Genomic DNA, 25,581 nt, shown 5'->3' with positions numbered 1-25,581 from the left:
TAGAAACAGCCAGGCAAGGATTGTTGCCCAGTGAGTTGGGGGAAGGGGCTGGAAAGTCCTGGGGCAGGTCTCTGCTCAGAGCCTGGTGTCTGGAGCCTGGAGCTCCCTGCCCCAGGGAAACTGGGGCAGAAGCCCAAGGAGTGGGGCAGGCGAGCCTGTGGCTGGGAGATGAGAGGATGGGATCAGAAGTCTGGACATAAGGGGTAGTTGTGGAGCCCTCATATGGGCTGGTGAAGTCCTGCCCCTGTGTAGCTGGGAAGGGCTAGATGAAGGAGATGGGAGAGCTCTGCTGTGAAGGTGAAGAAGGGGATACATTTCAGTGGTGTCACTGCCCCAAGGCAGGGGACCTTAACTGTCCCCTCTGGGGTTTGAGCACTTATGGAACTGACAGAGGGGAAACAGAGGCAGGATGGCCACATTTCCACACCATGGGGGCCTGTGCCAGACTGCACCCTGTGATACTAGTGATCTGGGGTTAGAAGTTTGGGGAGAAGTCCTGAAACCTCCTAAATCCCACTGCCAGAAAGCACAAAATATCCATAGGGTCCTGCAACTGGGTTTTCATGACTTGCACTGAGCCTAGAATATGACTTAAACCAGAAAGTGTATTGGCTTTGCCCCACATGGAGAATGCAGTAATAAAAATTTTGCTTCTGGCCCTGTGACTAGGTGCTGTAACCATTTCCTGTTGTTTGAATTTCCTATTTACTCCTGTATGGTGATGCATTTTAATACTTGCCTTGATTCACTCCCCCCAGATAGAGAAGAACCTTTCCCAAAGGCCCTGTCAGTCTCGGTTTATTTCACAGTATGGAAAACACCAAAGGGATCAGTATGGAGTCCCCATGAGAGATAGGCAGTGTGGGGTCCGTTCTGTGCTCCCAGCCTGGCCAGTCTGGGAGGAAGGCAGGGAAACTCCTCCCATTTGAAGGTGCAGACCACAGAAAGGAGAATTGTATCATCTCACCAACAGTCACAGCACAGGAGGACCAGGGTGCAGGAGACTGAGGCAATGCAGCAGCACCACCTTCATTGTGACCCCTGAGACATTCCTATGCTTGAGCTCCTCATGTTTGGGTCTCTGCTGCTCATGGGGGAGTAATTAAGGCTGGAGGGGGCAGATCCTCTCCCTGTGTCACCATCACCCCATAATTCTTCAGCGATTTCACTGTATAAGAAACTCCCACCACACGCAGGGCTCAGAACGAGACCCGAGCTGGATCTTCTGAGTCCATCTCTTATTTGGTAGTTCAAAACTCCTGGCCAGGGATCTGGAGGGGGGTGGTCTCCAGGACATTGCAGCAGTCAGCAAGGAGTCAGCCCCAGTTCTCTCTCAATCATGGTGCAGTGAGGGGAGAGGACACATGGTGCCAGTAGCTGTCAGTTTGGCTCAGGCCTGGCTATGTCATGCTCCCAAACCCAGCTGGGAGGCTGAAGCAGCAGGAATGGGACCATCACCCTCAGTACAGTACAGTTGAAATGGGAACATGGTCATGATACTGTCCTCCTCTCCCCCCCCCCCCCCCCCCGCAGGAACAGGGGTCACCACTAGAGGGCAATGTAGGAAAGCAGCCTCAGTGGCTTCCGGGGGCACACTCCCGTTAGTGCACTGCCTCTGCTCCTAAAGCCCGGACCAGCCTGACCCGGCTCTGAGTTGAGCACTCAGTATCAGTGTGAGGCGAACCCGCAGCCAGACCAAGGCTGCTCATTCAGCTGCACTGACTCACTGCAGGCCATTTGGTGGAGTGCGGGTCCACTGCTCTATCTGAGCATTTATCTTTTCCCCACTGATCCCTCCACACTTGAGAACTGGGTTTCGGAGGTGTAGGGGGTTTCTCCAGTGCCTTTCCCTACAGGAGAGGACACTGGTGCTCAACCAGCTAATCCTGTCCATGCTCTGGAACCGGCTCAACATCCTGACCCTATCCCAGGCACCCTGGCTGGTCTGCAGAATAAAATCTTTGAATTCTTCTGGCCAGGGTTGCACTGGGTCTCCCCAGGTGCCCTGAGCCTCTCCCTGCAGGAGGGAAGACAGCGTCTGCTCTTCCTCTGCAGTCAGGTCCATTTCTTCCACCTCCAGGCCCCGCACAGGCTCCTTTCTGGTGCAGGTAGTTCGGCATGGAGCATGCTGGTCCATGTATTTCTCTGGCCCCTCTGAGACCTCCAATACAGCCGGCAGCAATTCTATCTCCACCTAAGGGGTCTCCCGCGAGTTCTCTCTGAGCTGCTGGTCTTTTACCAGGACCTTCTCAGGACCTAGAAGCTACTCTTCATGAGCAAGTCCATGGTGACCGCTGCTACAAAATCGCTATCTAGGTGTACAGGTGGCGGAGTCTCCCTCGGTACACCAGAAGCTGGTCACAGCTGGTGCCACAAGGATCCCCTGGACTAAGACCGGATGGACTGGGTGGACCCCTATGGTGCTTCACCAACTCATGGGGTTCTCCACCCCACACATTTCTCATTGTGTGTTCCAGAAGGTGAGGGCAGCCCTACAACCCACCTCTTGTGTTTTCCTTGAGCGGGTCCTGTGGCAGGGTTCTCCGTGTCTGCCCCTCACCCACAGCCCTGGGGACCTTTCCACTGGCCCCCTGCCCCATGAGCATCCCAGGCCACCCCCTATGTAGCATGTTGGACGGCTGTGAGATATGCAACTGGTCTGTCTCCAAACAGCACCCAGAAACAACTATGCACTCATGCTCCTCACCCTTCATTTCCTCACCTTTGTGTCCTGCCTTAACACCAAGTGGTGGGTGTGTCGCGTTCCCCCCAGGGTGCCACCTAGAACTGGGGTATCACTGAGCCCCCTGTTGCACCAGCCTGGGCTCCCTCTCACACTGTACTGATGTGACAAGCTGCAAAGCCTTCCAGCCTTCACTTTCATGAGCATACTTACAGGTAGGGACACACCCAGCTACAGTTACATGCAGGCTCTCTGACCAGCCCAAGCATAGGAAAGTTACAGCTAAGGCAACTTTAAGCTTCTCAGGCACACACCCTCTCTGGAGTATAAACCCAAAATTATACCGTCTTGCACTGCACTGAGAACTGTACAGTGTAAGCTCATAATATTGGCCCCCTCCCTCAATGTGGAGAGGAATATGTAACAGCCTTTGCCCCAAGTTATGATTCCCACACACTTCACTCCAACTATATTATTAACTACAAAAGATAGATTTTAAGTGATTACAAGTGATAGCAAACAAATCAAAGCAGTTTACCTAGCAAATAAACAAAAAAACACAGACTAAGCTTAATATTCTAAATAGATTGGATATGAATAGCAGATTCCCACCCTAAGAGATGATACAAGCAGGCTGCAGTTTCTTAATGGGCAAGCTGCACTTGCTTTACAGCTTGGAATCCACATGTTTCATTCACTGAGTACAAATTCCTTTCTCCTGGGTCCAGCACTTCTCCCAGTTCAGTCTTTGTTTTTCATGTGTTACTAGGGGTCTTCTTTTGTGGGGAACGAAGAATACCAGATGATGTCACTCTCTGCCTTATACAGCTTTTGTATATGGCGGGAACTCTTTGTTCCCAAACTTGATTCCCAGACCAGTCTGTGGAAAAATAGTGACATCCCAAGATGGAATCTAGAGACATGTGGTCTTATCACATGTCCTTGTAGAGTCATAACAGCCATTACTTACAGACTGTCTGTAGCGCTCACAGGAAGCCTCACCAGGTGGGGGATAAGCTTCTCCTAAGGCCTATCGTTTTTTCCTAATGGCCCATTGCCCTGAAGAGGCCCTTCCCCACCCACTATCTAGACAGAAAGCATCTTGTCTAGTGGGCGCTATCAAGGTTTAACTACATTTGAAATACAGATACATAGTCAATATTCATAACCTTAGATACAAAAATGATACATGCATACAAATAGGATCATCATATTAACAAATCATAACTTTTCCAATGACATCTCACATGAACTGTCTAGCATAAAATACATTATAATTATGTCATATTCATGTCATAGCAATATCACTGCAAAGAATACGGGGTGCAGTGTCACAGTGGGACCTCCTATCACCCCAGGAGGGTGGGGAACCCAGATGGGTCAGTCTGTATTCCAAGCTTGCCCCACAGCCCGGTGGGTATATTAGTTGGTTGCTCCTTCATGGAGCTGTGAACACGGATGTGTACCTGGTGCAGTTTACAACTACCCCAAAACCTGCTTGTTTTGAAGTGAGGGAGACCCTTGTGAACATTTATATTGAGTGCGCCAGTTCACAGCCCCTCTTCTGGCTCCTCCAGAACCTCCTCCTCCAATTCTGGCTGAATTTTTTCCCACACCTCATGATTTACGCACCCCATCCTTCGACCCACAAAGTTGTCAGACCTCCTTGTCAATCTCCACTTGGCGCTGGCCAACGTGGCCATTCACCAGGAAGCTGGACAGAAGAGGGTGCTCTGCTACTGTGAGGCCTATTTCCAAACATCCCTCAAGTCACGTCTCAGGGCAGAGTTCCTCCGGGCAGTGTCCACTGCTTCCCTGGATGCCTCTGAGGAGCAGTGGGTGCTGTCTGGGGTTCTCCACTCAGTGTCCTCCTCTGGATCCCTGATTTTATATCTGTGACCCTCACTCTTATCCCTCATTTTCATTTGTTGTCCCCTGAAATTATTCGATGCCTGGGTCCAGTGAGTCACCCACTTAGGCTGAGGGGAGGGGCGGTTAGATGTGGGCAGGCTTACACTCGCCCATCCACGGTGCTTCAGTAGGTGCCCTGATTCACCCCTCCTACAGAGTCACTGCAGTGACCCAGCCCTCAGGCATGCTGCAGCAGCCTATCCCTGAGCAGGGCATGGTTCAGATGATCCCCAGGCTCACGTATTTCACTGATTTGGCTTGTCTATGGACTCTGACATCGGTTCTGACCCACAGCCTGTCCCCAGACCCTGATTTCAGCACTGCCTTTGGCCCAGTGCCAACCCTACGTCCAGCTTCAACCACCACTCCAACCAACAGGCCTGACTGCCTGCAACCAGAGTCTGACAAACAACACTCGAGCCCTGGGGGCATTGCAGGCTGTCAAATGCCAGTGCCCACCTCAAGCTCTCATTACCAGTTACAACAATGAGCTCACTGGCCTGGAATGGCGTAAAAAGGAAAATATCAGATGCCTCTGAGCTCTTGAAGCATAAATGTGGGATGCCCACCATAGGGCCTGAATGGAAACTGGGCACTGTGAGTCAGTGTGTCAGTCCAACTGTGCGTCACCTGGCCAAGCAGGGTGTGGCGCCAGTGCCCTCAGCTCTGCGGGGCTGTTAGTCTGTTGCTGATGCTCAGGAATCTGAAAAACCCTCTCTGATCTCAGGTCTATCAGGGTTTTGGTAGGGGATCCTAGGCCCACCCACTCCACTGGGTCCCAGCTCAGGGCCCTCAAGTCAGACAAGCAGGATCAGGGTTCGTAGACTCTAACAGAGCCCTGAGCTCCTTCCTACCTTCCCGCAGGCCATTTGCTTTCTCATGGGGGAGCAACTTGCAGCTCAAATATAATACTGGGTGTTCTTCACCATCATATTCCAGCAATAGTACTGTGTCTATGGTGGCTTGGAGCAATTGTCCAGAGTATGAAGGGGCTCTCAAAGTTGGGGGTTCACTGCATAGAATCTCCTAAATGTCTGGGAAGACTTTCTGGCATTCTGCAATCCACTGCACTTTCTAGGGGTCCACGTTTTTCTTAGCTAGGTCAGAGGTGCTGCCCACTCTGTGAATATAGGCACAAACTTTGTGTAATAGCTGGCTATGTCCAAAAAGGACCAGAGTTATTTTTTGGTCTCAGGGATCAGGCAGTCCCTTAAAGCTTGCATTTTCTCAACTAAGACTTTGGTAATCTTGCCCTCCCCCCCACCTCCATATATCCCAGGTACCATGTCTTCCTTTTCCTGACAGCACACTTGGCGGGGTTTGCTGCTAGCCCAGTGGCCTTTAAGCAATGTAATACCGTCATCTTGTGTATTGTGTCTCCCAGTACTGACTGATGATCACTGAGTTGTCTAAATAAGTATTCACATAATCATTATGTTGCTGCAGAATCTTGTCCATTAGTTGTTGGAAGGTGGCCACCGCAGCATGTAAACCGAAGGGTATGGCTCTGAACTTGAAGAGTCTCCACAGTGAGGGAAAAGTGGTCTTTTCCCAGGATGCTCTCATCAGGGGGATCTGCAAGTACCCCTTTGTCAGACCTTAAGTTGTTATCTGTCCTAGATGTTCCACAGGGGTGGCTCTATGTATTTCGCCGCCCCAAGCACGGCAGTCAGGCAGCCTTCGGCAGCATGCCTGCGGGAGGTCCACTGGTAGCGCGGATTCGGCGGCATGCCTGTGGGAGGTCCACCAGTCCTGCGCCTTCGGCGTACCCACCACCGAATTGTCTCCGAAGCCATCGGACCAGCGGACCTTCCGCAGGCATGCCGCCGAAGGCGGCCTCATGGCTGCCCTCACACCGACCGTCAGGCCACCCCCCCGCGGCTTGCCACCCCAGGCACGCGCTTGGAGCGCTGGTGCCTGGAGCCACCCCTGATGTTCCAGGAGGTCGTCTACTCAAGGCATTGGACAGGCGTCAAACTTTGAGATTTTGTTCACCTTGCGAAAGTCTATACAAAACCTGACTCAACCATCGGGTTTTGAAACCAGTATTATCAGATTGCACCATGCGCTTTGAAACTTCAGAATGACCCCCAGCTTTCACATCTTCTAACTCCTCTTTGACTATTATTTGTATCTTCTTTGGTATGAGCTGTATGACCTTTCTCACCACCTTCCTTGACTCAGTCGCAATGTTGTGGAACAACATGGCGATTTGAAGGAGCACTTCCAAGAAGACATCCTTGATCTCATGTACCAAGAGACTGACCCTTCTCTTCTGTCTCAGGTTCAAGTGCTCCCACAGCTGTACCTTCGAGTCAGCACCTGACACTCCTATCTGTGGTCCTAACTCAAGCTCATAGGGATATGGAGCTATTAGAAGTCCCTCTCTATATGTCCATGCTTTTAACAAGCTAATGTCATAGTGGTTTTCCTTCTTCCAATCTGGCTGATGGACTTTGTAGTTCACCAGTCCAACCCCGCAGATGATGTCGTAGAGGCCCTGCCATTTGGCCATCAGTTTTGACTCAGAGCTGGTAATAACACCTAGATGCAGTCACCAGTCCCAAACTCTCTTACCCCGTTCCCTTTATTGTAGTTCTGCTCCTGAGCCACCTGGCACCTTTGTATGTTTTTGCTTAGTAAATTTGTGGAAATTGTCCAGGCAGACCCTGAACTGCAGAACATACTACACCACATTGGAGGTTGGATTGGCGTGTTCCTCCCAGCCTTCCTTCACCAGGCTGAGTATCCCTCACGTTTGTAATCTGTAGCGCACAAAAGATGAGAAGCCTGTAAAAGTAATGACAGAATAGCCGGGGTTTCGGTCTTCCATGATCTCCATCTTGGCCTTCACAGAACAGGGTGGGGAATAAGTGTGGGGACTTATCTGTTCGGGGCGAACCTGCCATCCACCCTGTGGTCACAGAATGACCATTCCCCCTCTCATCTGCCCTAATTGAATTAGGGGAGGCAAGCGCTGCCCTCCCAGGCCAAGCTGATGGGGTGTCAGCCTGAAATAGTTCTCTGCTAGTCTCACTGTTTCTCCCAGCGCCTCTGGACAGTGTCTCTGTACCCATTCACGCATGGGCATGGGGAGGGCCCAGAGGAAATACTGTAGAATGACCAGGTCAGGTACTTGCCTTCTTGTCCTGGTCTCAGGCCTCAACCACTTGCAGCTGATGTTCTTGAGCCTCTGCAGCAGGGTCTGAGGCCATATAGATGGGCTAAATCATTGTTCTCTGAAACAGCGGCAGTAAGTCTCTTTGGTTAATTGCAGTCTATAGAATATGGCTGCCTTCATTGTTGGATAGTTCAGGGCAGACCGCCAGCTGAGGGGCCTATAAGCGGCTTCCCCTCCCGCGTCAAGACAGGCAGTAGGCCGAAGGCTCATGTCTTGAGGTACCAATGTGCACAGCTGGTGAGCAACAAAAAGGTCTTTAGAAAGGCCTCTGGGTCATTGTCTGGTACCATTTTGGACAACACGGGGTCACTGGATCAACTTGACCAATCTGCCCTATCTCCAGCTGGCAGGGGTGGGGCCGTCCTGGTGGGCACCCTCATTAGCATGTCCAGGTGCTGCTGCTGGGTGGCCCTGTTGTTGAGCTGCAGTGTGGGCCTCCTGCTGTTGCTGCTGGGTGTCTGCTTGCAGCTCGTTTTGCCATTTGCTGCAACAGCTGTAATGTCAAGGCTTGCATCTGCCTCTGCTGCTTCTGGGCTGTAGCTTGCTGGTCTAAGGGAGCGGCCTGCTGCTTGGCAAATAACTACACTGCTTCCTCCACCTTGGGCCCTACTGAGCTTCTAGATCCATGTTGCAGTTCAGTGGGGATGGGATACAGTGAGAAATCCCACTTCTAGTATCACGTGTGAGTCAGTGCATCAGTGCCCCTCCGGCCAAGCAGGGCATGGCACCAGCTCCTTCAGCTCAGCGGGGCCGTCGGTCTATTCCTGGAACCCAGAAATCTGAAAAACCCTTTCAGATCTCAGGTCTGTGAGGGGATTGGTAGGAGAACCCAGGCCCACCCACTCCAACCCTCACAAGCTAGACATGCAGGATGAGGGTTTGCCGACTCTGACAGTGCCCTGAGCACCTTCCTACCTTTCTCCCAGCCTCTTGCAGGCTCTTCAGTCTGTTGGCCCTTTTGTCCCTTGCTGGGATGTTGTCCCTGGGCTGCTCTTTAGCAGTCTGCTGACAGGAATTCCTTTCTCCAGTCTGCTCACTCCTCTGGTAGCTGCCCTGCCCCTCTGCTTCCCAGCCCTTTTATCCTACCAACTGCTGTGAGGCTGCCAATCAGCAGTGGCTTGCAGTGCCTGTATTACCCTTTGGTTGCTGGGCTAGTGTGGGTTACATACGCCATATGGTAGGCACCTAGGATTCTACTGGAGTCCATTTGGACATGCACACTCTTCCAAAGACTACAAAACGTAACCTGCCCCCATGAGGTTCAGAAAACCTGGTCTCGCTGCTTCAGAACATGAGCTCAGAAAGACGAACTGAGACCATCCATGGGGCAAACAGAACTGTGCTGAGGCCACTCCAAACTGTGCCCCTGAGGTTCCGGAATGGGCTCTAGACAAGGGAGCCTCAAATAGCACCTTAATCAGCTAATGCCATGTGAGCGACACAGAAATTCTTAGGGGCACTTGGAGCCAGTGACCTTTTCATAGATTCAGTGGTGGTCAGGAGCCCAGGATCCATGAGAATCGCAGCCTCCAGATGGGATCCTGTGTTTACTGCAGATCAGCTGGGATTGGTCAGAAACCTTATTGACAGTTGTCAGGACAGGGCCCTAGAAAATGCTCTGAGACTCATCACTTAACCCAGGATTTCAGCTGAGTTCGGGTGGTCTGAGCTCTTAACTCTGCCTTAAAGCTTGTTTATTTCCCATGAAATGTTGGTCATTCCCTACTACAATGTGAAATTCACTGAGTCTTTGGTCCATTCTTGTAACTTGACTCTGACCTATTTACTGTCTTGTCTTCATAATCACATTACACAATAATACTAAATAATCACATTACAAAAGGAAAGAAAATGTGGTGAATGTGAAACTAGTCAGATGAATAAAAATATTATGTAAAGATTAATTCAAACAAGACTATTGAATGGGCTGGAAAATGTTGCATTTCCTTCCTTGCTCAGAGTCACAGCAATGGGAAGGAGTTACTTCTGGAACATCATTAGGACCAACTAGCATCAAGGGGATGTGGGCTAAATGCCCGGAGGAGGCAGAATGCTTGTTGGCATCACATAACCCACCAAATGAATCTAGAGATCCCCAGCCAGTGTGATAAAGTATTAGACAAGTTGCTTACTGTCAGAGGCATGAGATCTGTCAGATCCTGATGCCTGAGTCCTAGGGCCTCCCCAGGGGTTTCTGCCTGAACAGAGGTTCCAGAGTGAGTGAGGAGGGGAAGGGTCTCACTGCACAGGCCCCTGGAACAATATGGCATCACCTCTTGCTGGTTTGTGGGGAGAAACATCTATCTGGGCAGGGGAATCAAAGGACCATCAACCATGTTATTACATGGAAAGGGGGACCTAAAGCTGAATCCTGCATGGTTCTGGGAGCCCTCAATGCTCAGTGGCATTTGTGGAGCTGGGCAGAGAGTGTTGTCAGCAATTACTGCCAGATTAGATGGGCCAGCATCCATCTTGCACTGAGCAGAGACTGACAGTTGCTGACACCAGAGAAACTGTGGCTATGAAATACTGAGCTTGGGGTAGGTGTGGGTTGTTCCCTCATGTATGAAACTGAAGCCTTAGAAAATAAGTTACTCCAGTATTGGTAACATCAACACCTGGGTGGAAGGGACGATATGACTGAGTGTGTCCAACTCTGATCTGTGATAGTCACCTCATGACTTGACCTTGGTCCAGTCAGAACCAGAGCCTTCCAGGACCCTGAACTCCATTTGGGACCATCTCTAGCAATAAGGGCACCTCCATCTCAGTAAGCATGATTGGCATCAGCCTCCTGAATGGCGCTGGGGAACCAGGCATGGGGGAAACAGATTCTAGCCCCCTTCCCCTGCTTGTAGGGACAGCACAGGGCAGCAGCCCAGCACTTCCACAGGACTACAACAGGGACTATGACCCATCTCTGTGCCATACACTCCATCACTTCCCTGAAAGATGCTGTTTGGCCACAGAATCCTTATGATTGTGGATCAAGTGACAATCTCAACCACACTCCCAACCAAAGCCCTTCCACCCCACTGAACAAGACTTGCCCAAAGCCCACCAATGCAACATGCAGACCCCTGGGAGCACATCTACACAGCTGCAAACAGTGAGTCTTGCAACCTGGCTTGACAGACTCATGCTAGGGAGGCTCGCAGTAGTGCACTAAAAATTGGAATGTGGATATTCCTGCTCAAGCTGGACATTAAGCTCTGGAACCTGGGGAGGTGGGTGGCTCCAGCCCAATCCAGAACATCAAAGCCACGTCTACACAGCTATTTGTAGCATGCCAGCGCAAGTCTGTGATCCAGGCTGCAAAAATCACTCCCAGCAGCTGTGTAAACATGCCTTGTGTGGGCTTCCCACACCCAGCAGCCCCATGCAGCAGAATTGCACTGGCTTCCACCACCTGCCAAGCCTCACACCCCCAAGGGGCTGGGAAGAGAGCAGATTTTCTCCCTACTGCAGACTCCAGCTATTTCTTTGGGATGTGTTGGGTAAAAGTTCTATTCCAGGATCAGGAACTTTATCTGTAGGAGATTTTTAACTGAGTCCTGAGGAAATTCTCTTCTTCGAATCCCTCTTGTGGACTCACTGCTTCTGACAACACCTTCCCACATTGCCCTCTGTGTCTCTCCTCTCCCTGAACACGACACCTTCAGACTAGCAACAGAATTCATCAATAGATGTAGATGGTTAAAGCTGCCATCTCCAGAACTGGATTGTCACTGTGTTCTGAGCTCTGATGATGATGATTGTTATTATTTATAATTTGTAATATCCTAGTGCCTAGGAGTCTGAGTCACAGAACAGGACCTCATTGTGCTAGGTGATGTGCAAATACAGAACAAACCAACAGTCCTTGCCCCAAGGGCTTTACAATAGAAGTATAAGGCAAGAGCCAGGTACGATAGTAACATCCAAGACCTGCATGGTAGCATTCTCTGAAATGCTTCCAGCTCCACATGCAGGGCCAGTTAGACAGGCAGGACTGCAGGGTCTCAATGCGTGGATGAGACAACGGTGTAGGGAGGAGGTGTTTTAGTATCTGGGGAACATTTTAGGAAAGACGGAGACTATATGGGAAGGCTGGTCTCCACCGAGACTAAAATGGAAACAGATTGCTGACATGTAAAATTTAAAAGGTCATAGAAGAGTTTTTAATATAAGGGCTGGGGGAAAGCCAACAGGTGCAGAGGAACACATGGTTTGGACAGAGACATACCTTAGGAGAGGATCAATTAATGGGGATTCTCTATATTCCAGTGAAAATGGAGGGGGGGGGGCTAGAAGGGGGAGGGATAGCTCAGTGGTTTGAGCATTGGCCTGCTAAACCCCAGATTGTGAGTTTAATCCTTGAGGGGACCATTTAGGGATCTGGCGCAAAAATTTGTCTGGGGATTGGTCCTGCTTTGAGCAGGGGGTTGGGCTAGATGATCTCCAACCCTGATATTCTAAGGTGATAAAGTACAGGTAGACACTAAAGAGAAATAGTCAAATTTAAAAAAAAAAGAGTTCCATTCAACTATATTATATAAATGCAGACAATGAAATATTGACAAATGTTATAAGTGCTTCTATACCAATGCCAGAAGTCTACATATTAAGATGGGTGACCTTGAGTGCCTGGCGTTAAATGAGCACATTGATATAATAGGCATCACAGAAACTTTGTGGAATGATAATAATCAATGGGACATGGTAATACCAGATTATAAAATAGATAGGAATAACAAAGTAGGTCATGCTGGTGGGGCAGTGGCACTATATTTGAAAGAAAGCACAGAGTCACATATAGTAAAAATCTTAAATGAATTAAACTGTACCACAGAATCACTATGGATAGAAATTCCATGCTTGAATAATATTAGAGCTGTAAGAATACACTTCTGACTAACTAACCAAGATGGTGATGGTGATGGTGATTGTGAAATGATCAGAGAGATTAGAGAGACTACAAAAGCAGAAAACTCCATAATGGTGGATGTCAGAGTCAACATGGCTTTTGTAAAGTAAAATCATGCCTATTAGAATTCTTAGAGGGTGTCAACAAACGTGAACAAGGATGATCCAGGGGATACAGTGTACTTGGACTTTCAGAAAGCCTTTAAAAAGGTCACTTTGCTTTTAAGCAAAGTAAGCAGTTGTGGGATACGAGGAAAAGTCCTCTCATGGATCACTAACATGTTAAAAGATAGGAAACAAAGGGTAAGTATAAATGGTCAGTTTTTACAATGGAGAGAGGTAAATAGCAGGGTACCCCAAGGATCTGTACTGGGATCAGTGCGGTTCAACATATTTATAAGTGATCTGGAAAAAGGGGTAGACGGTGAGGTGGCAAAGTCTGCAGAGGATACAGAATCACTCAAGATAGATAAGTCCAAAGCAGACTGCAAAGAGCTACAAAGGGATCTCACAAAGGTGGATGACTGGGCAACAAAATGGCAGATGAAATTCAATGTTGGTAAATGCAAAGTAATGAACATTGGAAAACTTAATCCTGACTATACGCACAAAATTATGGGCTCTAAATTAATTGTTACCATTCAAGAAGGAGATCCTGGAGTCACCATAGGTAGTTCTCTGAAAACATCTGCATAATGTGCAGCAGCAGTCAAGTAAGCTAACAGAATGTTCGAGAACCACTGGAAGGGATAGATAATAAGACAGTAAATACCATAATGCTAATATATAACCCCACAGTACGCCCACACCTTGAATACTGCATGCAGCTCTGGTCGCCCCTGTGACACTGACAGACCAGGTGCTATCTTATGCCAAGGCCCTTAGGCCTCACTGAACACTGACAAGTCTGGCTCACTTGTGTTAAAATAGATTTTGACTTTATAGAAATGCTTGTAAAGTGATGCATGCATTCATCTCACTTATAATAGCTGTATCCTATGCAATAAGAAGTTACTCACCTTGTGCAGTAACAATGGTTCTTCAAGACGTGTGGCCCTATGGGTGCTCCACTGTAGGTGTGCTTGCATCCCTGCGCTGCTGATCGGAGAACATCAGTAGCAGTGTCCATTGGGCCCGCACATGTGCGGTCTCTCATCGTGCTGCGGCACAAGGCTGGTCAGTGCGTGTGGGCTAACTGTCCTCAGTTCCTTCTCTACCGCAGAGTCATTGACAAGAACTCTGAAGTACAGGGGAGGAGGGTGGGTTGTGGAGCACCCATACGGAGTGTGGCAGGGTGCTGCTAGAGAGGCCTTAATCAGCTCCTGCCACTCCAGCCCCAATCAGGGGGATTGGATTGGGGCTGGGTAGATGGCTTGATGCTTGCCTGGTAACTGACCACACCTGCCAGCCTCAAGCCTCGCTAGCAGGAGTTATAAGGCTGGGAGGAAGTGAGAGCGGGTGGGTGGGGGAAGGGGAAGGCGGAGACCAGGAGGGGAAGGTCAGACTCAGAGGGAGGTGGGAGTCCCCTAGTCTGTTGCTGGCCAGGCCTGTGATCCCCAAACTGTTGTAAAGAGCCTGTATATAGTTGGAAACGGGTTGTGGAGACGTGATCACAAATAAAGAGCATGGGTGCTGCACCATCCTGAAGTGTCCCTGAGTCCAAGGCCGTCCTTAGGATTTATGCGGCCCTATGAAGTATTATTAAACTGGTGCCCCTATACCCAATGGTAGCCTGGACTCACAGCCCAGGGTGGGGAGGGATAGGCAGTGTTGTGGTCAAAGACACCCACGCAATGATTTTAGTTCAAAGACTCAAGCCTGAGGCCAGTTTATTGACATACATACCAGTGCACTGGGGTGCAGTCCGGAGACTGACACCCCGAGGACCGCTCGCAGGCGGGCTTTTATTTCGTCAAACCGCAAGCAAAGTACAAACAATAGTCATGAGTTAAGAAATTAGGGTTGGGGTTAGTCCCTCCCCCAAACCGCGAGTTAAGAAACTAGGGTCGGGGTCAGTCTCCCCTCCCCCTTCTCCCCTGGTACCTTCCTCATTATTTTCCGAGAATTGGGTGTTTATTTGGGTAGAGGGGCGCTTGGTGGTTTTCCCCAGGGGTGGTACTTGGCACCAGTTTGGGTACATTTCTTAAGACACGTTATTTTCCGGGGTCTTTTGGTTAAAGATTAGGGGGGGTTCCATGGGACGCCTAAAGAGGATCTATGATTGGCTATTTTTGCAGATAGCTGGAATCACGGAGTGGGTCACAGATCACCCACAGGAGAATCTGCATGAGTCAGTTTGCATTTAGCTAAAGTTACCTATTGCTTCACACAAGCGGTTATTATATTTCATCAGCCATGAACATATTTCATTAGTGCTGCTGCTGGGGCTTTTTATTCTTTCCCTCCTTGCCCCGCCCCTCCTCTGGACATGACCCTTGACTGAGTTTGGCAGAAAACTGTGCAGTTTAGTCTAGTTCAGGCTTTAGGCCTGCCCTACTCTGTGTAAAGGCCATCAGCATAACAGATCTCTGTTGGAGGGTTTATTTCGGGGCCCACAGATTCAAAGCTCTGGCTATCAAAAAGAATGCACCCCTGTTCTATTTCCCCACAGCAGGAAAGGATTCCAAGCAACCCGGCCTGCCTTACAGCAGCAGAGAGTCACAGTTCCCCACAGAGACCCCCGTACCCTCTCTCTCATGCAGAATACTGACACATTAGGCTCTGTGAATAATAGGCTGACCACACAGCAGATGTGAAAAATCGGGACAGAGGGTGGGGGGTAATAGGAGCCTATATACGAAAAAGACCCCAAAATCGGGACTGTCCCTATAAAATCGGGACATCTGGTCACCCTAGTGAATAAGGCCCCTGCCTAAAGAGAGTGCAGTGGGCACTGGGTGTGCGGGAGCCGACCCGCTCTTACCTGCTGTCATGGGCGGTGCGTGAAGCTGCCGCTTGGGGAGGCTAGCTCCCCAGCCCACCTCTTCTATCTGTGGTCCCACCCATACTCCACCCCTGATCTGCCCCAGGCCCCGCCCCCACTCTGCCAGGTCCCTGCTCTCTCCCCACTGTCCCCATCCTCTCTTCCCTCCCCATCCCTGATCACCCCCTTCTAGCCAAATCCCTGAACCCAAATGAAGCAAATGACATTTGGAAAAAAAAAAACTCTTCTGCAATTTCTTTCTAAAGAAAATGGAGCAGTTTTCCACTGCATGCCAGAAGGTGAAGACTGGACATGCGGAAGGTACCTAATTAAAAGCACTAAATTTGGGAATAAAAAATGTCAGTCCTGGGTTTTTTGATATACCCTGAAGTTTGTCAGATTTATTTGCAAAAACTTTGTAGTAAGGACAAGTCAGCTGCCCTGCTGAATACAACATTAAATATTATGGAATACATGATGCAGCTCTTCTCTATTTTACATTTTCTTAATCAGTATTTCTAAGCTGATTTTATATGTTAAATATACTCCTAAGCCTTCATCAAGTAATCATTCCAGATTGTGACATATTTAACTCAGTGAAACAATGATTTTTTTTAAATTAATTAGTCACAGAGGTTTAGTGTGTTCATAACAATTTTCATTGCTTTTAGAAAAAGGGAACACTAATTTACCTTGTGTGATCTCCACTCCATAACAATAGACATGTTTATGAAATTTCACCAACTTTAAAAAAAATCTCCAAAGATTTTAGGCATAACAAAGGATTTTATATCTTACTAATGTTCTGATTTTGCTAGAGGGGTCTCTTAAAACTAGTTCATCAAATAGTCAGAAGTAAAGAAAGGGAAACTCCTTTGTCCAGCTATCTGGCTGGAAAGGGACGTTGTCCCTTTAAGGGCTCTCTTCAACGGGGGGTGAAGGGAGAAAGGGATGGACAGAAAGGACAGGAAGACTTGGGAAGCAAGTTTTTTGTACTGTAGTAATTAAAATTAAAATGTGTATTTTGGATAAGGGTGGTCTTTTGAAGGATTTATTTTAAAAACTCTATGTCTGAAGATCCAAGCATTTAACGCTAAAGATGAATACTCAGATTGTGCATCTAAAAATCTATGCAAGGATTTTTTAGAGATGTGATTTTATCATCTTCAGCAACACACTAATGAAATATTTTTAAAGCAACTTCTAAACTAAGGTCCTGTAGATTAACATGTTCTGAATAAATATTACAGTAATCCACAACTGTTTTTGTCAGTAAATTCAGAAACTGACAGTATATACCTGGGGGTTGGCAAATGCCTGTTAAATGGCTTCATTACCACTCTTTAACAGTTTCAATCTTGTGCTAATAGGTCTGACAGGCTGGAAGGCGTTTTCACTTTTAAGTATTAGATCCCCTCCAGAGGAAGACTCACCAGGCTGCAGCAGCTAGCTGTGGGAGCCTGCAGGAAGGGTCAGAAGGGAGAAAGGAAGAGGCGGGAGGGTGGACACTAAGACCCAAGGGTGTCCCAAATTTTTGTTTGCCCTACTCAGCCGTGTATGGAGCATATGCCTAAGGACGGCCTGCCTGAGTCTCTGAGAAGAGGGAGAGAAGGGCCGAACCAGAGGGGCACAGCGTGTGCCCCGTTACATGGGGAGGCTTGTCCAGGATCCAAAGCCACCACCAGGACATGGCTACCCAAGAATGGAGGGAACCATGCAGTAGACAGCTAAACAGCAAGAGGAGCTGCAGAAAACCCTGCAGGTCTTCCAGCAGTCCCACCAGGCGGAGCAGCAGGCCTTACTTGCCTGGCAGGCCAAACAACAGAAAACCCTCCAAGACTTCATCAGAGAGCAGGCCAGTGTACAGCAGCAGCTCCTGCACTGATGGGTGAGTCCCCCGGGAGGTGATGGCAGCCGCGCGCTAGGTTTGGGAATCTGTAAGAGGGGCCAAGCCGACCACTCCAACACCTTCCTGTGTACATTTGAGCAGGTGGCAATGGGCGCCAGATGGGACAAGGCAACCTGGGCCCTAAGATTGGCCACCTATCTGGCCGGTGAGGTGCAGACTGCCTACATAGTCTTAACTGACAAATAGGCCAAATATTAAGACATGGTGAAGGCGGCCATCCTAGACTAGATTGGACTGTCCACGGAAAAGTACAGACAAAAGTTGTGGGTGGCCCAGTGGACAGGAGGATGGCGGCCTGAGCTTTTGCCCAGAAACTCGCGGACTGGGCCACTTGGCGGTTTAGGCCAGACACCCAGGCGGTGGGAGAGATTATGGACAGGGTGATCCTGGAACAAATTGGGAAGGGCCTCCCAGAAAACATGTGACTCTGGGTCCGGCGGCACCAGCCGAATATGGTAGAGGCCGCTGTCAAATTCACTGAGGAATACGCAGAGGCAGATGTTCCTTGAAAGGAGGGCTGGACAGGCCGTGACCTGCACTGGGGGAAGAAACCCTGAGAACCTCCCACCCCACTGGGAGAAGCCTGGAGAAAAGAAAGGAGGAGAACAAGGGAGCCCCTAGTCGCCCGGGACAGTTGGTCTGTTGGCGATGTGTGCAGCCTGGATACAAATGCAGAGATTGCCCAGCAATGGAGTGTGGGCTAGCCAATATTTGCGGTTGGACGAATGGTGGAGGGAGGAAGCAGGGGCAAGGACTGGCCACCATCTCTGTGAGGGGTGAGGAGGAAGCCCCAGAGGGACTTAGTGGACATGGCCTCGGCCTGCTCCCTCATTCACCAAGAGCTGGTGAAGCCCCAGTGGTTTATCCCTGGGGTGAGAATGGGGATTGGAGGCCATGCCCTGCGGCCCAGGTGCCCCTGGAGGTCGGTGGCCGATTTGCCTGGCAATTGGTGGGGGTGGTAGAGGGGTTGCCGTACCCGTGGTACTGGGGACAGATTGGGGCCCCGTCCCAAAGGGGAAAGGAGGCCATGGGAGGGGATCCCCCAGCAAGAAGGAAGCTGAGACCCCGATGAGGGGAATGGAGACCTCTATGCCCAGTGGCCCAGGGAGAGGGAGGACCCAGATCCCCAGAGGACAGGAGAGAAAGATCCTAGACAACAGAGCTAGAGTGAAGACGGGAGAGAAGTAGAGAGCAAGGGACGAAAGGAGTGTCCCGTTATAGAACCCCAGGGGAAGGGGCCCTGAGGACGAGAGGAGGGAGGGCCCCAAGGAATGCCTGAAGGGGAGCCTCCAGGCAGGGAGAGCCAGACCCCCTTGGCCCGGGCGGCCTGGGTGAGGTACAGACCGACCTGGCTCACCTGCTGACCAAAAATGGGGAGCAGCAGGGAGGGTGACCATGAGGCTGCAACTAGTGTGAGAACTTGTGGGTAGCAGAAGACCTGTGGGGCGGACCGCCTCCCGACCTAGTGCGCCTTTTGTGGCTAGGGGATGGACCAACCCCACGTGGAAGATCCCGGGAACCACCCAGTGGGCGGCAGCGGGACTGCCTGGAGAAGCCTCCCAGGCAGGGGGAGAAGAGGCCAGCCCAGGCCCCCCTGGCAGTGGCTTAAGGGGGAGGTGTGTGGCAGGGTGCTGCTAGAGTGGCCTTAATTGGCTCCTGCCACTCCAGCCCCAATCAGGGGAATTCGATTGGGGCTGGGTAGATAGCCTGATGCTTGCCTGGTAACTGACCACACCTGCCAACCTCATTAGCAGGAGCTATAAGGCTGGGAGGAAGTGAGAACAGAAGTGGGGGGAGGGCAGAGACCAGGAGGGGAAGGTCAGGCTCAGGCTCAGGCTCAGAGGGAGGTGGTAGTCTCCTAATCTGTTGCTGGCCAGGCCTGTGATAGGCCAACCTGTTTTAAAAAGGCTGTATATAGTTGGAAACTGGTGGTGGGGACGTGATCACAAATAAAGAGCATCAGTGTTGCACCAGCCGGAAGTGTCCCTGAGTCTCTGAAAAGAGGGGCATAAGGGCCAAACCGGAGGGGCATGGCATGCGCCCCTTTATATGGACACACATCTCAAAGAGCCATTGTTACTGCACAAGGTGAGTAACTTCTTCTTCTTCTTTGAGTAGTCTCCCAATGGGTGTTTCACTTTAGGGGACTCCCAAGCAGTACCCATGTGGGGGGCTGGGACTTCAGGGTCAGGTCAGTTACAGATGATAGTACTGTGGAGCCGAAGATGCCATCGGAGGCAGAGTCTCCGGCGAGCGCATAGAGTTCTGCATAGGTGTGGACTGACACATATTGTCGCCGCTCTACAGATCTCTGAGATAGGGACATTCTTGAAGAAGGTGACAGATGAGAAGATAGACCTTGTGGAGTGTGTGTGAATAGTATCCAGAGAGGTCATATTGCAAACTTGGTAGCCAATAGGGGACCGCAAATGGGAGTTTGAGAGGGAGTTTGTGGGAGGGAGACGTAATATAATAGCTATGGTTAGGAAGGGCCATATCGCCAGTGCCAACACTGATCCTGTCTCCTCCACCTGCGCCTGTATCCATACAGACAACCTAACCATGGATGCTTTTACCCAGATCCTGTTGTGGATTTTCAGAGACTGTGGCCTGCATTTCCCACTCACAGAAAACCAGGCTGGGGGGACCATCCAGTGTGAAAGGTGCCTGCTGGTGGAATCTCTCAGGAAGCAGGTGGGAATGCTACAGGACGAGGTAGCTAGGCTGAGGAGCATCCATGCCCATGAGGATTTTCATGAAAGTATTCATATGGAGACATCCAAAACTGAGGAAGCTATCCAGCTACAGAGGATTGCTATCACACCACTGGGGGAGGAGGGTATGACTCAGTCACAGGGAGGACACTGGCTGCTGGTTGCTTCTGGCAGCAGGCAATGCTCCAACCCTATCCCAACCCACTCACCATGGTGATGGAAAACCAATATGCTGCCCTGGAAACGAGCAATGAGGAATCATCCCCAAAGGTGGAGGAGGAGAAGCCATGAACTCCCAAGGCTGGGAGGATTGCAGCCACCACTCCCAGGAGGAAATGTAGGATAGTGGTAGTTGCTAATTCTCTTCTGAGGGGGATGGTGGCACCTATCTGTTACCCTGACATGGCATTCTGGGAGGTATGCTGCCTGTCAGGGGTCTATATCCAAGATGTTAGAGAGGAATTATTGAGGATCATCCGGCCCTCTGACCAGGGCTGGCTCCAGGCACCAGCGAAGGAAGCAGGTGCCTGGGGCAGCCAATAGAAAGAGGTGGCACTCTGTCTGTTATTGGGGCAGCACATCCCAGTCTTTGGTGGCAGCTCAAGTGCCCCGCTTGACCAAAGCTCATAGATAAGTCAAAAACAAGGAGACTTGAGGGAAGGGTCGGAATATGGGGGGAGTATGGGCTGATATAGCAGGGATAAGGGAGAGACAAGACAGAACTAGGGGGGTGGAATCAAATCAGTATCTTAGATGTCTGTATACTAATGCGAGCTGTATGCAGAAAAAACAGGAAGAACTCAAAATGCTAGTAAATAAACACAACTATGACACGCATGACTGGAATATTGGTGTAGAAGGGTACAGCTGGCTCAGGAAGGACAGACAGGGAAAAAAGGCAGGAGGTGTTGCTTTATATTTAAAAATGGAAGAAGAGGTTGATGAGGCTTTTTTTTAAACAACTGAGAAAATCATCCAAAGCACAGGACTTGGTGGTGATGTGGGACTTCAACTACTCAGAAATCTGTTGGGAAAATAACCCAGCAGGGCACAGATTATCCAACAAGTTATTGGAGACAATTCGTTATTTCAGAAGGTGGAGAAAGCTATTACGGGAGAAGCTGTTCTAGATTTGCTTTTGACAAATAGGGAGGAACTGGCTGAGAATCTGAATGTGGAAGGCAGCTTGGGTGAAAGTGATCATGAAATGGTAGAAGTCATAATTCTAAGGAATGGTAGGAGGGAGAACAGAAAAATAAAGGCAATGGATTTCAAGAAGGCAGACTTTAGCAAACTCAGGGAGTTGGTAGGGAAGATCCCATGGGAAGCAAGTCTAAGGGGAAAACAATTGAAGACAGTTGGCAGTTCTTCAAAGAGACATTAGTAAGGGCACAAGAGCAACTATCCCACTGGAAGGATAGTACGTATGGCAAGAGACCACCCTGGCTTAACCAGGAGATCTTCAATGATCTTAAAATAAAAAAGAGTCCTACAAAAAGTGGAAACTAGGTCAAATTACAAAGGATGAACAAATAAAACAAGTATGTAGGGACAAAATTGGAAAGGGCAAAGCACAAAATAAGATCAAACTAGCTAGAGACATAAAGGGTAACAACAAAACCTTCTATAAATACATTAGAAGCAAGAGGAAGACCAAGGACAGGGTTTTTACCCCCTCATTCATTACTCAATGAGGGGGTAAAAACAATAACAGAAAATGTGAAAATGGCAGAGGTGCTTAATGACTTCTTTGTTTCTGTTTTCATCAGGAAGGTTGGTGGTGATTGGATGTCTAATAGTGAATGCCAGTGAAAATGAGGTAGGATCAGAGGCTAAAATAGGGAAATAACAAGTTAAAAATTACTTAGACAAGTTAGATGTCTTAAAGTAACCAGGGCCTGATGAAATGCATCCTAGAATACTCAAGGAGCTGACTGAGGCGATATCTGAGCCATTACTGATTAACTTCACAAACTCATGGAAGACGGGAGCGATTCCAGAAGACTAGAAAATGGCACTTAATTTGCCCATCTATAAAAAAGAGAAATAAGGACAACCCAGGGAATTACAGACCAGTCACCTTAACTTCTGTACCAGGAAAGATAGTGGAGCAAATAAATTTTAAAAAAAATCTAGAAGATAATAAGGTGATAAGTAACAGTCAGCATGCATTTGTCAAGAACAGATCTTGTCAAACCAACTGGATTGCTTTCTTTTCTTTTTCTTAATGACTTCTTTGTTTCTGTTTTCATCAAGAAGGTTGGTAGTGATTGGATGTCTAACAGTGAATGCCAGTGAAAATGAGGTAGGATCAGAGGCTAAAATAGGGAAATAACAAGTTAAAAAATACTTAGACAAGTTAGATGTCTTAAAGTAACCAGGGCCTGATGAAATGCATCCTAGAATACTCAAGGAGCTGACTGAGGCGATACCCGAGCCATTACCAATTATCTTCACAAAATCATGGAAGATGGGAGAGATTCCAGAAGACTTGTGTTATGAGAAGATGTAAATAACACTTCCTTATATACTTTCTCCACAGCAGTCATGATTTTATAGACCTCTATCATATCCCCCCTTAGTCATCTCTTTTCCAAACTGAAAAGTCCCAATTTTATTAATCTCTCCTCATACCGAAGCTGTTCCATACCCCTAATCAATTTTGTTGCCCTTTGCTGAACCTTTTCCAATTCCACTATATATATTTTGAGATGGGGCAACTGCATCTGTACGCAGTATTCAAGATGCAGGCATACCATGGATTTATATAGAGGCAATATGATATTTTCTGTCTTATTATCTATCCCTTTCTTAATGATTCCCAACATTCAATTACCTTTTTTGACTGCCGCTGCACATTGAGTGGGTGTTTTTCAGAGAACTATCCACAATGACTCCAAGATCTCTTTCTTGAGTGGTAACAGCCAATTTACACCCCAGCATTTTATGTATACAGTCAGGATTATGTTTTCCAATGTGCATTATTTTGCATTTATCAACATTGAATTTCATCTGCCATTTTGTTGCCATGTCACCCAGTTGTTTGAGATCCTTTGTAGCTCTTCACAGTCTGCTTTGGACTTAACAATCTTAAGTAGTTTTGTATCATCTGCAAATTTTGCCACCTCAGTGTTTACCCCTTTTTCCAGATCATTTCTGAATATTTTGAATACAACTGGTCCCAGTACAGACCCATGGAGGACAGCACAATTTACCTCCCTCCATTCTGAAAGCTGACCATTTATTCCTACCCTTTAACCAGTTATTAATCCATGAGAGGACCTTCCCTCATATCCTCTGACAGCTTACTTAGCTTACCAGCCTTTGGTGAGGGACCTTGTCAAAGGTTTTCTGAAAATCTAAGTACACTATATCCACTGGATCCCCCTTTTCCACATGCTTGTTGACCCCCTCAAAGAATTCTAGTAGATTGGTGAGGCATGATTTCCCTTTACAAAAAGCCATGTTGACTCTTCCCCAACAAATTATGTTCATCTATCTGTCTGACAATTCTGTTCTTTATTATAGTTTCAGTCCGTTTGCCTGGTACTGAAGACAGGCTTACCGGCCTGTCATTGCTGGGATCACCTCGGGACACCTTTTTAAAAATGGGGGTCATGACTCCTGTTATTTGGTGCAGATGCATATTTAAATGAGGTTACAAACCACAGTTAGTAGTTCTGTAATTTTACATTTGAGTACCCCTCTGCTAGATGGTGGAAGGCTGTTATAGCTTCTAGGTGGACTCTAAGAGAGCTTATAGTCAGCCCTGATCTTTTTAGGGCCAGTGCATAGTTTAAGATGAGCGGAAGAGTCATGGATGTCAGGGAAATTTGTTGGGATGTACAGCAAATCCATAACCTAAAGCATTTTTGCAGGTAAGTACGTTGTGTCGAGGATTTTCTGCTGTGTAATAATTCCTCTTTCATTTCCATCTCACATGAGTTCTCTAGGTGTTTGAACCAAGAAGAAGCCATGCTTTGAGGTGGAGAATTGCCAGGTTGCGAGGTAGGGTATGTCCTCTGTTCTGCAAAAGGAGATGTGAAGTGAGTGGAAGAGAGAATGGTAAGCGAGTCGCCTGCTGTGACAGGTAAGGATACTAGGTCTGTCTCAGCCATGTAGGAGCGATCAGAATGATGTGTGCGCTGTCTCTTTTTATTTTCAGTAGGACCTTTGATAGCAGGTGAAAGGAAGGGATGGTGTAAAGGAGGTCCCCATCACAAGGGAGAGGAGAGCATTGCCAAGAGAGTTTTGTCCTATCTCCGCTCTGCAACCATAGCATGGACATTTCTTGTTCAGGTAAGTGGCGAACCGGTGTTTGGTTGGTGTCCCCCACCACCTGAATAGATCATGAAGTACAACTGGGTCTAGTTCTCACTCATGGTAATGTGGGAATTTGCATCTGAGACTGTCCGCCATCAAGTTCTATGTAGCCGGGAGGTAGGCTGCTGACAGTGTAATGTCATTGGATATACACCAGTTCCATGGTCTCATCACTTCCGGGCAGAGGGAGGAAGACCAGGCTCCCCCTTGTCAATTTAGGTAGAACATACAGGCAACGTTGTCTGTTAGGACTTTTATATGTGACCCTTTGATCATATGGAGGAAGTAGGTGCAGGCATTTCTGACTGCCCTTAGCTCAAGGAGATTGATGTGGAGAGATATCGCCACGGGTTACCATTTTCCTTGTGTTTTGAGGTTTTTCAGATGTGCACCCCATCCTGTGAGTGATGCGTCAGTATTGAGGAGCAATGATGGAGGTTTTTGCATGAAGGGGATCCCTTTGCAAATGGTGGCTGGGTCTTTCCACCAGTCTAGGGAGATTTTGACCCTGGTGGGTAGTGACAGCGGTTTGTCTAGTCCAGGGGGTCTCAAACATGCGGTCCGCAGAGTTATTTCCTGTGGCCTGTCATAGGCGACGACTCCACCGGCAGCCAAGCTCCCCTTCCTCCCCACCCCCCTTCTCTCCCAACGGGGCGCACCATGTCTCCACTCCTCCGCCTACCTCCCAGCACTTCCCACTGCCAAACAGATGCTTAGGACTTTCCAGGAGAGAGGGGAGAGGAACAGGGACGCGGCACGCTCAGGGTAGGAGGCGGAGAAGAGACGGGGCAGGGCCAGGGCCTCATGGACTAGACGAGCAGTCCGAGATACGAAGTTCAGCTGTGAGTAGTTGGGAAGAATGTTTGTTAAAAGTGGCAACATATTTTGTATGAATAGTTACTTTAAAAAGTTCCTGCCATTACAGCTATATTGATAGACTGTTAGTGTAGATCGTCATCAGTGTTAATGACCACATAAGGAATAATTACAGGTGTTTGTATTTTATTAAAACCCCTCTTCGCATTAAAGTTT

The 25,581-nt window shown here is 48.7% G+C and overlaps 1 protein-coding gene across 1 annotated transcript in view; it reads left to right on the top strand.

Annotated features, from left to right (window-relative positions):
* The window catches only part of LOC135873059 (alpha-2-macroglobulin-like), a 1,316,454-nt gene that overhangs the window by 376,895 nt on the left and 913,978 nt on the right, over positions 1–25,581 (top strand). Inside the window, exon 19 of the mRNA XM_065397534.1 lies at positions 13,939–13,964. Coding sequence (XP_065253606.1) covers positions 13,939–13,964 — 26 coding nt within the window. The remainder of the gene's footprint in view (positions 1–13,938; positions 13,965–25,581) is intronic.

This window comes from Emys orbicularis, chromosome 1 (genome assembly GCF_028017835.1).
Source record: "Emys orbicularis isolate rEmyOrb1 chromosome 1, rEmyOrb1.hap1, whole genome shotgun sequence".
NCBI lineage: Eukaryota > Metazoa > Chordata > Testudines > Emydidae > Emys > Emys orbicularis.
The sequence above is the reverse complement of the archived record's forward strand: the minus strand, read 5'-3'. Positions and strand labels throughout refer to the sequence as shown.